General features: G+C 38.7%; 1 protein-coding gene across 1 annotated transcript; it reads left to right on the forward strand.

Moving 5' to 3' along the window:
• On the forward strand, positions 1 to 10,344 carry LOC146488262 (uncharacterized). Its single transcript, XM_085122568.1, has 3 exons — positions 1 to 78; positions 3,712 to 4,145; positions 8,246 to 10,344. Exons 2-3 carry the CDS (start codon positions 3,759 to 3,761, stop codon positions 8,390 to 8,392), a joined length of 534 nt encoding a protein of 177 aa, XP_084978694.1. The 5' UTR covers positions 1 to 78; positions 3,712 to 3,758; the 3' UTR covers positions 8,393 to 10,344.
• Positions 10,345 to 15,153: the final 4,809 nt, after the last annotated feature.

The raw sequence follows: 15,153 nt of genomic DNA on the forward strand, positions 1-15,153 counted from the left end.
AATCACTACAGCCACATGAAGGCTGCATACTGCCTGGATATAAACAGCCAAGCTCAACTTCAAGAGAAAAATATCAAGGTGAGAGTGAAATAAGAGGAGTTTGTTTCCTTGGAAAACCCAGCAACGCGTATGTATCACACAAATATGGCTGCTGAGGCGAGGTTTGAAAACGGCATAAATTTACATTGTGTATTGTTGGCTACTATAGCGCCTTCACATCTCGCTGAATACGATCAATGTTTAAAACTTCAAAGTTTTCACTTGTAACACAAACTGTGAGTTAGTGTTCGATTTGCAACAAGTTAATGTAATGTGTGTTGACATTCAAAAGTGCAAAAAGTTGCTTAACGTGTTGCTATTTTTTTTATTATTATCGTCATTAACAACATTTGTGGAAACAGAGTACAAAAGAACTTGAAATTTTATTGAGCAGAATATTTTATTCCAGATTAAAGTTGGATTAATTTTCGCCAAAAATATGAAATGCTGCTGTTGACTTTTTTCTCTTTTGATCGCCAAAAAAGAGCCATTTTTCAAAGCTTTAACACTGATCGAATTGTTATCGCATCATCACTTGCAATATCTGTATGAATTATTAAACTATATTTTCTTGATGTAGACTTGAAGTTAGCATCTGAGCTGGTCTCGTTAACACCAAATATATATCTAACAAATTCAAATGTCGCTTGGCGTAAGCCCGGCTTAAGAATTTCAAATTCATTTGAACAAACACCGCATTTAACTTAGTTTCAAAAAGGCAGTTCCGAACAGCTGCGACCTGTTTTGATCTTTCTGTCAGGTGTGTTATTATATATGTTAATTTAGCAAAAGAATTTGTAATTGAAACGGCCGTTTATCTGTTTATAGTGACACAAAAATTATTGACGCGTCACTGGGATGGTGATGATACAGGACCGATTGGTTTATTTTTATTTATTTATTTTCATTTTTGTTTCCAAAAACAAGGTATATGTGTTATGATTGCGGGCGTGCATTATCGAAGAATTTAATTTGTGCTTAAATGCCTGAAAACGTTTTTCACGTAATCAATATGATATCACAAGCTTACTTCTCCTTATCAGTTATCATGAACAAACTGTCAAACAGATGGCCGACTCAATTAGACAAAACAGTCTTGGACTTGACGCAAGGCACAATTTAAAACGAAAGTAGAGAAATTGGCTCTCGTCAACAAGGAAGAAAAACGCCAGATCAAAGTTGAAAGGGAGAGACAGAGAGAGGGATGTCATGATGTGTGGTGAAAGGAGAATTTCCCCGCCCTACAGTATATTAGCCATTATGAAATTTTAAGCCACTGGGCGCGAAAGCTTACTAAATGTATATTTGTATGTCTGGTGCATTTTACTTATAAGTATCCCGAAAAGGGAACAGTGTTCCAAGATTATGAACTTCGAGAAACGTCCGATGTATGAGGACCAAGATCTTCGGATGCCCCTCAAGTTAACTGAAGATTGCCGTATTATTATTCGCTCCTATGGCTGCTAGGAAATTGCCAAGCTTTCAAATTACACCCCCGACTTCGCATCACGCGCCCGGCTGCGGCACCATCAATTAAACTATCTTATATTGAGCAAAAATAACAACAGAAAGCTAGTCGAAAATAAAGCAACCGCCAGGCTGATAACGACGGTATAACAACTAAGTTTCGCACTCAGCAGCGTGCTTTGGATTTTTTGCACGAAAACTGGATCAGTATATATTAAAAACTCGATAGTTTAAGATAAAAGATATCGCTTGATGAGATATCCAGTGGAGCACAAGAAAATTATCAGTCATGTCAGTAATTAGTATATACCAACTTGCCGTTTTACGCAATTTGATTGGTCCGCTATCTCCTGTTATTCAACATCTTTTTTTTTTTGCTGTGACCACTGTTTATGAAGTATGAATTTCAATACATTCTACCTGATCGCCTATTTTTTTTTTTTTTTTATTATTTTTTTAACACGTAAACTGTTTGGAAAAAAAAATGATGTCTAAAACCACTGATATAGATGGAATTTCTTGTCTTGTCTATACTACGACTTGTGAACATTGTGTTCTGAATTGTATACTAGTTTGCCTCCGGGATGCAGGTGTTTATTTTTGCTGATTTGTCAAGAGAGATCTCATTAAAGAAGTCGTGAATTTCAGCGATGAGTTTTTCTTTGAAAGGTGTAGATGGAGCTGCGAATGGGTTTTTAAAAGTGGGGTCTGAAAGCATGAAAAAGTATAATTTGGCGTGTTACATAAAGCGAGCCATTTGAGAACCGGTTCACGGCACTGTTTCAAAAATTAGCTCTCCTCTTAACGCTATTTCACTTATAATAGAATCAAACGGAGACAAAGTGAGAAACGAACTACATCCATACGCTTCCGAAATCTGACTGAACAGAATGCGGGGCCACTCAGCAGTTGTGTCGGGCATTAGGTGGATGGCCAATAGATGCCTTGAAGTTGTTTCCTCAGACAATAAGCAATCTCTCTCCCCACCAAAATGTATACGTAGTAAGACGTTTGGGGGCCGGTGTTACCCCGTGGTGGACTAGCATCCCATCAAATGGAAGAGTGTTTCCTCTAGCACTTCACGCTAAAATGATTTAAAAACCAAAGTTAAGAGTAGGCCAAGTGAATTGCTCGTGAAACGATGGCTGGTGTATAAGACCTAAGGCAAACGTCAAATCTAAGTCGCGTCAAATTTATTAAAAATAGGTTCGACAAAGAGTCGACTTAATTCCAGCAGTAGACCCTAATTCACAAGTTGCAGTTCATGAAACACGGGAATAAGCACGTGTCCCCGTCCTATACACTCGATGCGCGGCTAGTTATTGCTAGGACTTGCTAGCGAAGTGCTCGTCGGGCCTTTCTTTGGCAATTAATTGCGAAAAAAAGAAAGAGAAGACTCAAAACCTGAGCATTTATTGCAAATAGGCAATTCGCATTTCAATCATTTACATTTAGTGTTCATGAAACACGAAAAACACATTTCCATCACGCTGTGCGATGTCAGCAATGACTTTCGATAGCTTCGCGAAATTGTCTTTGTACAGCGCATGCTCGTCAGTAGGGGAAATAGTGTTTGGCAGATGGAGGAGTCGGTATTTTTGTGACGTTTGCGCAGTCCATCACATTTGAATCAATTATTTTGTAATTTGCATGATTTATGAATTGAGTTCAGCACGTGTTTAGAACGGCGTTTGCTGTAACGCCGAACCACTGTCGCATTAGCCGACTTGGCCAGTCGAACGTATGCTGGAGTCGAACCAATTAATTTGAGCCAAACTTAATTGCGTCAAACGTCGCACCATTCATGCAAATATTTCAAAATTAATAGGTGCGACGAATTAAGTTCGACTAAGATTCGACGTTTGCCCCAGGCCTAAACCTTCGTAAAACATCTAAAAGAAGAACCATTTTAGAAGTCTCAAGGTAGCAATATTATTTAAAGCCAATCTTAAAAGTGGCAATTTTAAGGAGTTTTAAAAACTGGCTAACCACCAGAGTTTAATAAGCTTTATAAAGTGGCCATTATAAGGAACGATTAAGGACTTATTAATTCTCTAAAAGGACTTAGTCGACGTATTCTTTCCGCCCGGGTGCCAAGCATATCTTGCTTTGTTAGCTTATGTATTCGATAACGCAATTTACTTATTGCATTCCAATGAAGCGTAACAAGGCGACTTAATGACTTAATGTGAATTGTCTTAACAGATAATTGTCAAATTCCTACTCGTCTGTGACAGCTAGAAGACACAGGAATGCCTTGGAAAATAACTGTACGTTACTATGGGATCGACCACTGGTTTGTTTTTCCTAAACTGATTCTACTCTATATCCTCACTGTCTGCCTTCAAATCAACACTAGCAAGACTGATGAGGCCGGAAACAAGACTTCTACGTTCATATACACGGAACCTTCACCATCACTGGGGACTCAGAGCATAGTAGCCATCCAAGCAAATACAGAAACGGCAACACTTCGGTTGTATAACGATGTATCAATCCAGTCTACGCTTACAAACTCTGAAATGCGTGCGAGCATCATTGCGAGGACACAGATAAATAACGCATCGAGTAGCTTGGTTATAAATAGCAACCAGAACACTTACAGTCAGGAGGATCACAGTGTCGTATTTTATAAACAGGTGAATTCTGCTGTCTGAAAATTTTTTATTTATATTACGCGATCAAAACGCCAATTTGTTAAATAAGTCAGATATATATTTTTTAATACGACCTCCGCACAGGCATAATAATGCATGCTATTTGCTATGCTTGTATAGGCGAATAATCCAAGGATGGTCCACGGTTCAAACTCGTCTTTATTACAGTTATTACGAATTTCGATTACGGTTGCTAAAAGCGAAACAAAATACAAATTACTAAGGAATACAAATGACGACTATGAAACGACGAAAGTACAGGAAACGGAAAGAAACTAAGCCAAAATACTTACAAACGTTGTGTGGCTAGAAAGTTGAAGGGAAAAATGTACGATGGCTAACAAGACTGGACGAAAGAAACTGCAATGATGTTGCCGTGAACGCTGAAGCGAAATGAATTAGAATAAGCTATGAAACTTACAAAATGATCTGAGAACAAAGAAAATTATGCAGAGAAATCTAACAGAATGAATAACGATATCTGAAAAGAATGTGAAAGGAATGTGCAACCATACAAAGAACTAAATGCTAAACATATTGACGTGGAATGCAGCCGTAACAGCTTGAATGCTAATGAAAGTCTCATGAGAGGTGATGAGAGAGGGATAGAGGAGGGGTGGGGTCGGGGCAAGTTGTCGTCAGCATTTATTGTCGAATCCAATGTAATAAATATATATATAATAATTATTGCTCTATAGTAATTGAATACAGTCAACTCTCTCACAGCGACCACCTCCCGTAAGCGACCACTTTGTCGTGCCGCAAAGGTGGTCGCTTACGAGAAAGTCCCGGACCGTAAAACGAACCAGTGTCTCTGAAATTTCGCAATAAACTCGACCCGGTCTCTGGAACATTTTTTGGAGCAAAATATTCCAATTTTCTGCGCTGAAAAAATCGCCAATTTTTATCCACTACATCATAAACTTTGGAATCGTACATTTCAAATAATATATTTTATAACTGCAACTATACCTTCTATAACTATAACTTCGCTACATATGCACTTAGACTTAAGAGAAAAAGTTTTATGGATTGGTATTTTGCTTAATAAGTTAAACGCTGCGAAGATCAGGATCGGCTTTTTTAACGTCAGCCGTCGCTTATTAATAACCCCTGTACAAGGAAACGGTTGACTGGGGTCTTACTGAGAAAGACAAGGAGATACCTTTTACAAGATTTACTGGATGAGAGGCGAATAACACTACACTGGAACTTTTGAAAGTACGGCAAGTTGACAATTAATGAAAAAATGAATTTTTCAGATTTCTCTGAATGATTTCCAGGAAGATTCACTAACCCGAGACGACCGTTAATTAACAATTATTCGCCGAAGGCGAAGTAAATATTGGTGAATATTCCCCGAGACGATTCACCAATGGATATGACGAAATCCTCGACCAATCAGATCCACAGAATCTCTATAATCACCTGAGTAATTATACTAATTAACAATTATTCGCCGAAGGCGAAGTAAATATCGGTGAATATTCCCCGAGACGAAGTCGAGGGGAATATTCACCAATATTTACTGAGCCTGGGGCGAATAATTGTTAATTAGTATAATTACTCAGGTGATTATCAGAGAAAAACAAGTAACGTCCGAAAAATGTCGATTTTGTTTGTTTGTTTCAAATCGTCACGCGTCAATGAACAGAGACGCACAGTCTGCCGATCACATGCTCAATCGAAATCACATGCGCAATCGATAAACTGCACACGGCCTCAAGTAGAATGTCCCGTCAGTATTCTTTAACTGCCGCTTCATTGAGACGAAGCACCGACTTCTGTGAATGAATGTTGGGTTTCTCCGACCCGTTTACCAAAATAGATGGAGATGAACCAGGCTGTTTGGTGTAAAACTCAAGCCGGGATCACAAGTGCATTTTATTGCACAATTTCTTGTTGACATGATGGCTTCGCCGGTTAACGGACGTTTATAAATTGCCCTCGGAGATAAGCTGCTTCAGGTAGGAATTAAGTCATTAGTTGGCTTTACTAAACAAGTACACGGTTGTCGCAAATGAAAATATTTTGTTGTGAGGCGGTGACTTTAGATGGTGGTCGAGAGCCGCTCGAACCGACAACAAACTAGTTTTCAGATTATAAAAACTGTTTTCTTTTCTCGTCACTGAAACGTAAAACTTACAGAGACATTTATTCATCTTGTTTACTTCCATACTTTCAAATTCTGTCTTAAACTCGTTTTTTTTGTGAAATCATTCTGTTAATAAAGAAAATCTCGCTCGAGTTTAACTTAATTTGTTGTCTTCATTTTAAGTCATCGAGATCGACAACATGCAATTTACAAGGGTTTTTTATTACAATTAGCAAAATTTTCATCTCTTGCCTTCGAAAAGTATCACCTCGGACTTAGCTGCATCTTTAGTGCCTTTCGGAATTGCATTTTCTTTCATCCTATTTACTTTTTTTTCAGAAATGTCAACAAATAGCTAAGCGGCCATTTTGAAAGTTAGTGCTCCCGCTATAATCACCTCGCGCGAGGTGATTATAGCAGGATATGACGAAATCCTCGACCAATCAGATCAACAGAATCTCTATAATCACCTGAGTAATTATACTAAGCGCCTTTATTGGTTTCTCACTCAACGTCGCTTGGCTGGTGATTTTATTTTTCTCTACACTTAAAATGAATCCTTAATAAACTTGTGATATGTGATTCCAAGGCCAAATCGTCCGTTGCGCCCTTTTTATCATCAGTCTCTTGGTATTTTACTGTGCGAAGTACTTGACACATTGCGTTTTGAAAGGAGCATCCGCGGGAGAATATGTGACATCAAAGCAACTATGTCTGATGGTAACTGAAAAGCCACAGTAAGCGCATGCATTAAGATTGGCAGCTAATCACTAATTAAGCCAGGGACTCCCGACAAATATTAAGAATCGTGTGAGACGTTAATTAATCTCTGATCTCGTCATCAAAATTACACTAAATATATAACTGATAGGTACTGGATAAATACCAAAATAACCTTCACTTGGAGGTGCTCTGTTCAAACTTGAAAAGCCCAGTACGAATTTCCCTTTGATCTAATTAGTGGACTATTATTTTAAAATTGTAGCTGTGAATAAATAAAATCGCACCGCGAAACAAACAATTAGTTCAACGAAGTTAAAATGAGGCAGAATCACCAAATATAAACTGAAAATACTCCGTGATTATTAGAGACGTCCTCCTACTTTTAAACTCATGAAATGCTCCTGTTTTAGTAAAGCTCCGCGGCCTATTCTGTAGTCAGAATATTGTGAGGCACCATTCGACCGCGATAAACGCATCCATTCGCACAATTTTCTCAACATGAAGCAAAAGCCTAAGCTCATAACTAGTCCAATAAAACGAATGTTTGGTTTTATCAACTGAGTTAATAATGGTAATTGAACTGAGTGGAGTGCAATTTGGTCTGAAATCATACTTGTGATTTCAAATCGAACTCGCGCTGCGCGCTCGTTCGATTTTGAAATCACGCGTATGATTTCAGACCAAAATTGCACTCCACTCAGTTCAATTACCACTTTATTACACCCTTTTTGAAATCATACTGGTTTTTTTTGTCAATATTAATAAATTTTTGGAAAAGGGGAAAATTGCAAAATTTCCCCCAAAATGACTTTTTTTGCCTTTTATTATTCTGCAATCTGATTAGCTATAGCAGGTAAGCCATGAAATTTGATTGGTTATTATTTCATATTCATTTTCAAGGGCTAAAAAAAGGATGCGATTTAGAGGAAAAAATGGTGCGATTCGTGAATAAATCGCACTGCTGAGAACCAATAATCAGATTGCAAGTATCACCAGTGATTTCAAAATGGGTGTAATAAATAAGGTAATTTGGCCAGCGTAAAGAGATTTGAGTGCTGCCCTTTGGTGCGTTAGCCCTTCGTCCTTCGTCCTTAGCCAAAGAAGTAGCGCTAACGCCGGCCTACCGACGCAGCACCATTTTCTTTAGAACCTAATCCCCAAATTAAATTAAAGGCGAACGAAATTAAATTCAGCTATAAAATATTCCGACACAAAACAAAGCCAAACCTTCATTATTAACGTGAATATGATTACCTTGTTTCAGATTGGTGGTTGGATAACTCTCGGAGTCGTAATCGCAGCGCTTGTGTTTCTCACTGTCACCCATTTTAGCTCCATACGACACGTCAATCGAACGGAAAAGATCAAGCAGCCATTCTGTTCAAACCCTCGCAAACCTCAACCTGTTTGAAAAGCTGTAGCGTTATCCAAGTAAAAGAAAGTTGGAGGCCAAACAAGACACCTAAAAAATCCCCACAGATAAAGAGGAGCTGGACTTTGGAGGAAACTGCACCAAGAGCATCCAAATCTCCTCGAATCACTTGCAAATACGTATTTGGAGATTGTACAATTACCTAGCGTCCCGCCTTCAGTGCCGACATGCATACCGCTTACATGTAATGGCCAATGGTTCTCAGTACTCAGGGATGGATGCACCCTCCGGCCTTCAGTCCTCCGGTTTAGGATAAGGAATCTACGTGGCCCCAGGAGCTCGCAGCTAAAAATATGCAGACCACTGAGGACTGGTTTCCATCGTCGGCATCAGGATTCCAATTACAACAAGCCAGTTCCAGGCAGGACCATAAAGATTTTCCGGGCGCTGACATCTAAAACAAAAACAACATCTAAGGGTTCGAAGATCCTGGGCCCGACGGCGAATGACTTTAATCTGTTGAAAATTAATCAACCGCATTAAAGTAATTTGACGTTAGAAAAATGGTTAGATTCGGAGAGAAAAACATTCTTTTTTGCTTTCTGTTCTGAGTTTTTACCACAAAATAAAGACTCAACATAAGTCGCATTATCGTGTTATACAAAACCACTGTGGAAATCTGATTGTGGGTTTAGAAGGAGTATACAGCTTTCAAGCTGTAAAAAAAGGTTAAAACCTTTGTCACTTAGTCATAGGCCGCAAGTGCACGCGTGGGTGGACCAAAGAAAATGATACGTGTGCTTTACGCAAAACTTTGGATAACCTGTAACCATATCTTAACAGGTCCACCTTAGCTCTTAGGTGTTCGTTTTATGCAATCGGGACAGCAAATTCCTCAATTGAATATCAAAACAAACGTGAGCGAGAGGTTGTATTCAAGTAGACTGCATGGGCTATGCACCCAGGGCATAGATGCATACAGTGACGAATAAACCTTTCACTCGCCGATGATACCTCTACCGGCCCTTTGAGTCCTGATTGCAAGAGTGCCTTCTGACAAAGGTCAAGGATTACTGGAGAACGAGGAAAGTCAAGGAGTACTGGTCGCTCTTTAGTATATACTAACAAACTGAATCCACCAAAACAAGTAAAAAACGAAAAGAAAACGGCCAGAACGTTTAATAACAGGCTAAAAGAAGCGCAAGAGCATAAGAACGACACAAGAGCAGAAGACACTGGGTCAGCGAAGCTTAAAGAGACTGGCCACCCAATGAGTGAGAACTTTATGATAAGAGGGCAACAACATGACAGTTTACACTGGTGAACCAGTGGCCCTCTGTCCCCAAAAAAATTAAACATTGAAGACACAGCAATAATGAATTACAAGGGAAGACAGCAACTTTACGACAACAATAAGCGAGACTGATTAGGGCGACCTTCACCGTTTACAACGTACGTCTTACGTATTTGGCCGATGAGAAAAGAACGAACAACAGAACAATGTTTCCAGCCCTAAAAAACAATGCAGCTACAAATCATAACGGTCGGTCCAGTAAAGTAAGAGCTTTGAAAGGTGTAGATCTACTGGACTGATTGAAATTCGGTGTCAGGACCTAACTCGCCCGACCTTCTATCGAGACATTTTGTCGCCACGTGCTTCGGTCAACAAAGTTACACTGCCAGTGGGCCTTGACACGGCTCCGAAAGCTCTCGTACAACTTCATATTTTTTTGGTTATGTTTGGGCAACTTTTTGCTCAATATGGATTAAACAGAATTGGTAACAAAATTTTAACTCTTTTCGAACAAAAGAACTTTTCAGAATCTTTTCTCTATTTTCCACAACCACCTTGTGCATCGTAGTAAGCGACACGCCTGGAAAGTATTGAGCGCTCGGGAGTTTTTATTCGGAAGGTTTAAGAATACTGATCCAGTTAATTACATCCATAAAAAATAAAAAATAAAAACAGACGCAATGTTTTCAGGTCAACCTGACACAATGAAAACGGAACCATAAGAAAATACTTCTCAATAGATAAGATGGATCAGTGAGTGAACTCTGCCGTGTATATGTTAAAGTGCTAAAGCGAACACAAGAATTTCCTAGCAAAGGTTTGCGCTAGCAAGGAAATGGGAAAGAAAGAAATCTTCGAACTCGACGGGAACCAACCCACCACCTCCGGATTTGATCAGCAATAATATTCATTGTACTTCTTGACAGCTTCCACTTGAATGGTCACATTCATTCAAGAAGGATTCCATAGGACGTATAAGACCGCCGTATTGGCAGACATCAAGTGCAAATAGAGAAAATAAGGTAGACGCATAAAACGTCTAAATTGAGAACTTCTGGACGATCATTCTTTAATAATAGTCGTCTCAAACGTTTAAGCTTTCTTTCACAAAAATGACTGAGAAACCTTCAAATGGATCGCATGTCGTGGTAAAGATTTAATTAAAACGGGTGTTAATCGGCGGCTTTCATGAATCGTATAATTCATTAAATTTGCTCGTTTAGTATTTAAAGCAGCTTTAGCGTGGTTAGGGTATTTGATGGTTTCAAGAAAGCCAATATGTGACACGGTCATTTAAAATATTTTGAATTGCTTTGGAAAGAGTCAAATTTAACCTCGTGTTGGGCTATTTCAGAGATTACGGTTCGTTAAGGCCTGCTTCCAGTCTCTGTGGTAATAAGAAATCAGTTTCTTTTCCTTTCTTTTCTTTTTCAAACACACAAAAAAAATTGACAGATTTCAATTTTACGCCGTCCAACTTTAAGGGGCACTGCCATGGATATTTTGCTGTCTGTTGGTTAAAACTGCTCAAATATTTGATTAAGAACCTCTTCAGCTTCTAGCATGAAATTGCTCTCGCAGCACCGGGAGGAAAATGTAACATAATTTCTCCAAGGAAGAATAAACGTAACTATAATCAGGTTTTCGTAATTTTTCAACTGAAACAGTCAGAAGGAACGTTGCATTCCATTTCCATCCTAACCTGATCCTCGGCCAAAGATGTCTAACACTAGTTTCTGTGTACTAGTAGGGCTATTATTAACAAAACTTAACCATAATTTTAACGTTTAAAACCATATAAATATGTTTTTTTTGGCTGTTCAAAGTGACAATAAAAATAAGTGACATTGCCCCTTTAGTACCGTCCATATTTATCTTAGCCATGCTTGACAACCACGTTTAATACGTCTAGACGTCTGAGACCTCTGTAGTATGAATACGAATATTTGCATCAGAAGTGTCTAGTTGTTGGCCGGTTCTGGGCCACGAGTTGTACCACAAGAAATGACTGTACCATGGCTTTTATTTAAATACCTCTGCCATATTTCACCTTGGCTCACTTTGAGGTAAAGAAGCCACAACTGACACAAGACCACAAAACTAATTTTAAGGCAGAGTTTAATTAATTACTGCCTGTCGCCAAAATAACTTCAACAAAATGTACAAAAAATGCCCATGGACTATATACACTGCGTTGGAACAGGGACAGTATGAGAACAGGATTTTAATACATCCCGAAAATCACAAATAATAATTATGCCCAGTGTCTCCGATTATTGTCCTCCTACTCAAACATCAAGTACAATAATAACAAACTGAGTTCAGTAGTCGATAATCTCATAATAAATCTTAAAGGTCCAGTAGGCAATAAATAATGCATTGTAAATATGCAAGGTTGTGATGTCGCTTTGATTCTTGTGTTTCCTGTGACTGTGAAGTCTACGTGGATATATAATACACGAAGACAGCAAGCTTTTTTTTTAAAGAGATAATCAGTATTTAACTCCACGTATTTCAACGTGAATGAAATCGTTGTGGTTTTGTTGATAGCTCACAATAAATTATGCATATTTGTGTATTCAACGCTCGTACCTTGGCCAATATAAATGGAACCTGCAACAAAACTCGACAAATTGCTTCGGCACGTTTTACTGCGTATTTTCCCGCTTCCTTAGGTAAAAAGTTTAATGACAGGACTTTGTTGATTCATCCACGTTTGACTAAGTAAACAAAACGGACCGTATGATAATTGCCACGAAGACCAGGATTAAAGTCATGTACGCAGCGAAGAGTTCTAGGTCAAATTCGCGTTCTTCAGGAGTCGAAGACGTAGAGTTCATATCATTCACCAACACCACAAAGTCATAAAACTTGCGTCCTCGAATGGCAGTACTGCTCCATCCGTTCTATCCAGCATGGAAATAAAACAGCGAACGGTGTTAGAGTGCTTGACAGAGACGTATAAGGCGGGCTACTGGATTTCTATGTTGCCAACGGAGTAAGGGATGTATCAAACCAGTCTAATGACAATCGATAGTATGATTTGCTCCACTAACAGGCAGCATGGCTTTAAGGCTACTTCGTTGAGCAATTAAAACTTAAGTGAAGTAGCGAGTGACTTTTGAAGATATACGTGAGTTTCAAGATTGGTCAGATTGTTGTGGCCTTTGAAGAAGTGACGTCACAAAAAAGAATCTTGCCTTAATTTTTAGCTCGTAAGACAATGGCGATCTATTTTTAAGTCTTTTAGGTCTCAAGGGGCCGCAAATGACATACAGCAAAAAGTTCACCCCAAACAAAGGCCGGAATAACCGTCTTCTCTCGCAGGCTTCTTGGCTCACACGATATATAATTCGATATAGCAAAAATTGTGAGCACTGGGTTTGTTTACCAAGGGAACAATTTACACCGCATTGAATTGGGCCGTTCTCTAGTGCTCATTTAGGATTTAAAACAGTGCCCTACATCAATCTTTAAACGACCGCCAAACGCTAATTCAGGAATTGGAAACGAAAGGACCCACAATGTAGTAATGTTTTCCTCAATAGATAGGCACAATTAAAATTAGAAAAAAAATAATAAAAGCACGCTGTATACAGTCGTTCATATCACCGTGGGAAAACACAATAAAGCATTTTAGGTAAATGTTACAATGGGAATTAACGAATCCTGACTCGGAGGCCCCTTGTACAGAAACGTCCAGTGTCCAGAAAATACTCCTAATTTGAAATGATTGACAGTTTCAACTGTCAACCTTGAAAGATTGACAATCTTAAAAGATTTCATCCACAATTACAATTGGCCGCTTCGTTTTAACAGGTTTCCAAGTTTGATAACTCTGCTGTGACATTAAGGTTTTAAATTGTTTACACGCAAATATTAACTTCAAAATTTGTACCAAACGCTGCAAGCAATTTCAGAGCATCTATTGGCTGGCTCTACAAAATGCTACTCTACAGGGGAACGTTTGAATTGGATTAAAAGAAAAAAAGAATAGCTATTTATCGATAAGCCTGAAATCCCATACAGAAATTGTTCATGGTGTTTTCGCAATCGTTTGAAGGAGCCGAAACAGTATTTTCATGTAAAAGGCAGATTGCACTTTGATGTCACGGTATTTTTCATGCCCAAAGAATGCGAAATATTTCAGAAATATTGGGACTAGGACTGCGATATCAGCTTAAAGATTAGTCCAAGGCTAAGTTCAACTTTATGAGCCGACCTTAATTCGAATTTTGACTGAACCAGATCAATATAAGGATGCCTGTTGATTCAGACGCCGAACTTTTCATGTACCAATGCTTACTTGTTAGGAGAAATATACGCGAAGCATGAAAGAAAATTATCCAACAATTTGAAATGCCCTTTGCAAAAAAGGACCTTCCAAATTCATTCCTCAAATTTAGGATTGGTTTCTTCAGTAAATTTTCTCCAGTTCTACAACTTTTTTCCGTTTGGATTTATTATCCATAAGAAAGAGACCAAGACGAATAAACATTTATAGCATGCGCTGGACCAATACTGATTCTTGGGGATTTAGCGTTTAAAAACGAGCTGGAAGTTAGAATCAAATAAGTTCCAAACCGAAATTCCCGGCTGAGCCGTTCCATTCTCAATTGATTCAGACATCGGACTTTTCATGTACTTAATTTAAGGTATTAGGTTCGGCTCATGAAAAGTTCGGTACCTGAACTGGGCCTAACTAGACACAACACAAATATCCAATACATATGAACCACTGCAGTCTTCTTTACAAAAAATAAGGGTTCTTGTATGCGGGATATAAATGTAAATTTAACTTGACAATTGTTCTACGATCGAGCACGCGTTGGATATGAGATGGTAGATCGAAGCGCGTGACGCCGAGTTGGTTATAACCTTCTCATATATCCAACAAGTGGAATAATTTTTATTACAAACAATCGAGAAATATGAGTAGATCTTGCTGATTTCGCTTTGCAAGGACAACCAGAAGACAATTTAATGGTCGCTATTTCTCGGGCATGGTATAATGGCTCACAGATCATGGCCGCTAAGCCAATAAAATCCCTGGAATTGCATTATACAATGGTCCAGTTTTTAATAAAACCTGATATTCATATATATCCGAATACTACCTCCACGTTCTCAGTCATCCGATTTCGATTCCTAGTTCTTCTGAAAAAAATAAATGAAAAAAAAAAAAAATAACAAGAAAAAATGTATCACAAGAAAATCACAACTTGAATAAATCGTGAAAAGAGGCTAGGTGAAAAAGCACGTCTACAATTTCAAATTCCGACTTTAGTACCCGGTTTTTCACCCGGCCTTCTAAATCTGGTTATCGGTGGTGGAAATCAACCTAACAAAACAAGTTGAGCAATGGAATCGTGAGCGCAGTAACCTGGAACCTAGTTTCGATCCCACTTGTTTTAGCAGGTGAGTGTATTCCACATCTTCGAGGGGGGTCGAATTGTTCAGTTCCCTCCAATATACGTTTACCCCAGGTGAAAACAGGTTGCGTGTG

The sequence above is a fragment of the Pavona decussata genome, unplaced genomic scaffold, assembly GCF_977016875.1.
Source record: "Pavona decussata unplaced genomic scaffold, jaPavDecu1.1 SCAFFOLD_11, whole genome shotgun sequence".
Classification (NCBI taxonomy): domain Eukaryota; kingdom Metazoa; phylum Cnidaria; class Anthozoa; order Scleractinia; family Agariciidae; genus Pavona; species Pavona decussata.

Bases quoted from the DNA above. Each gene is read 5' to 3' on its own strand.
- LOC146488262 (XM_085122568.1), top strand. From the start codon at position 3,759: ATGCCTTGGAAAATAACTGTACGTTACTATGGGATCGACCACTGGTTT. The intron at 4,146-8,245 runs GTGAATTCTGCT...ACCTTGTTTCAG, and splicing joins GTGTCGTATTTTATAAACAG to ATTGGTGGTTGGATAACTCT.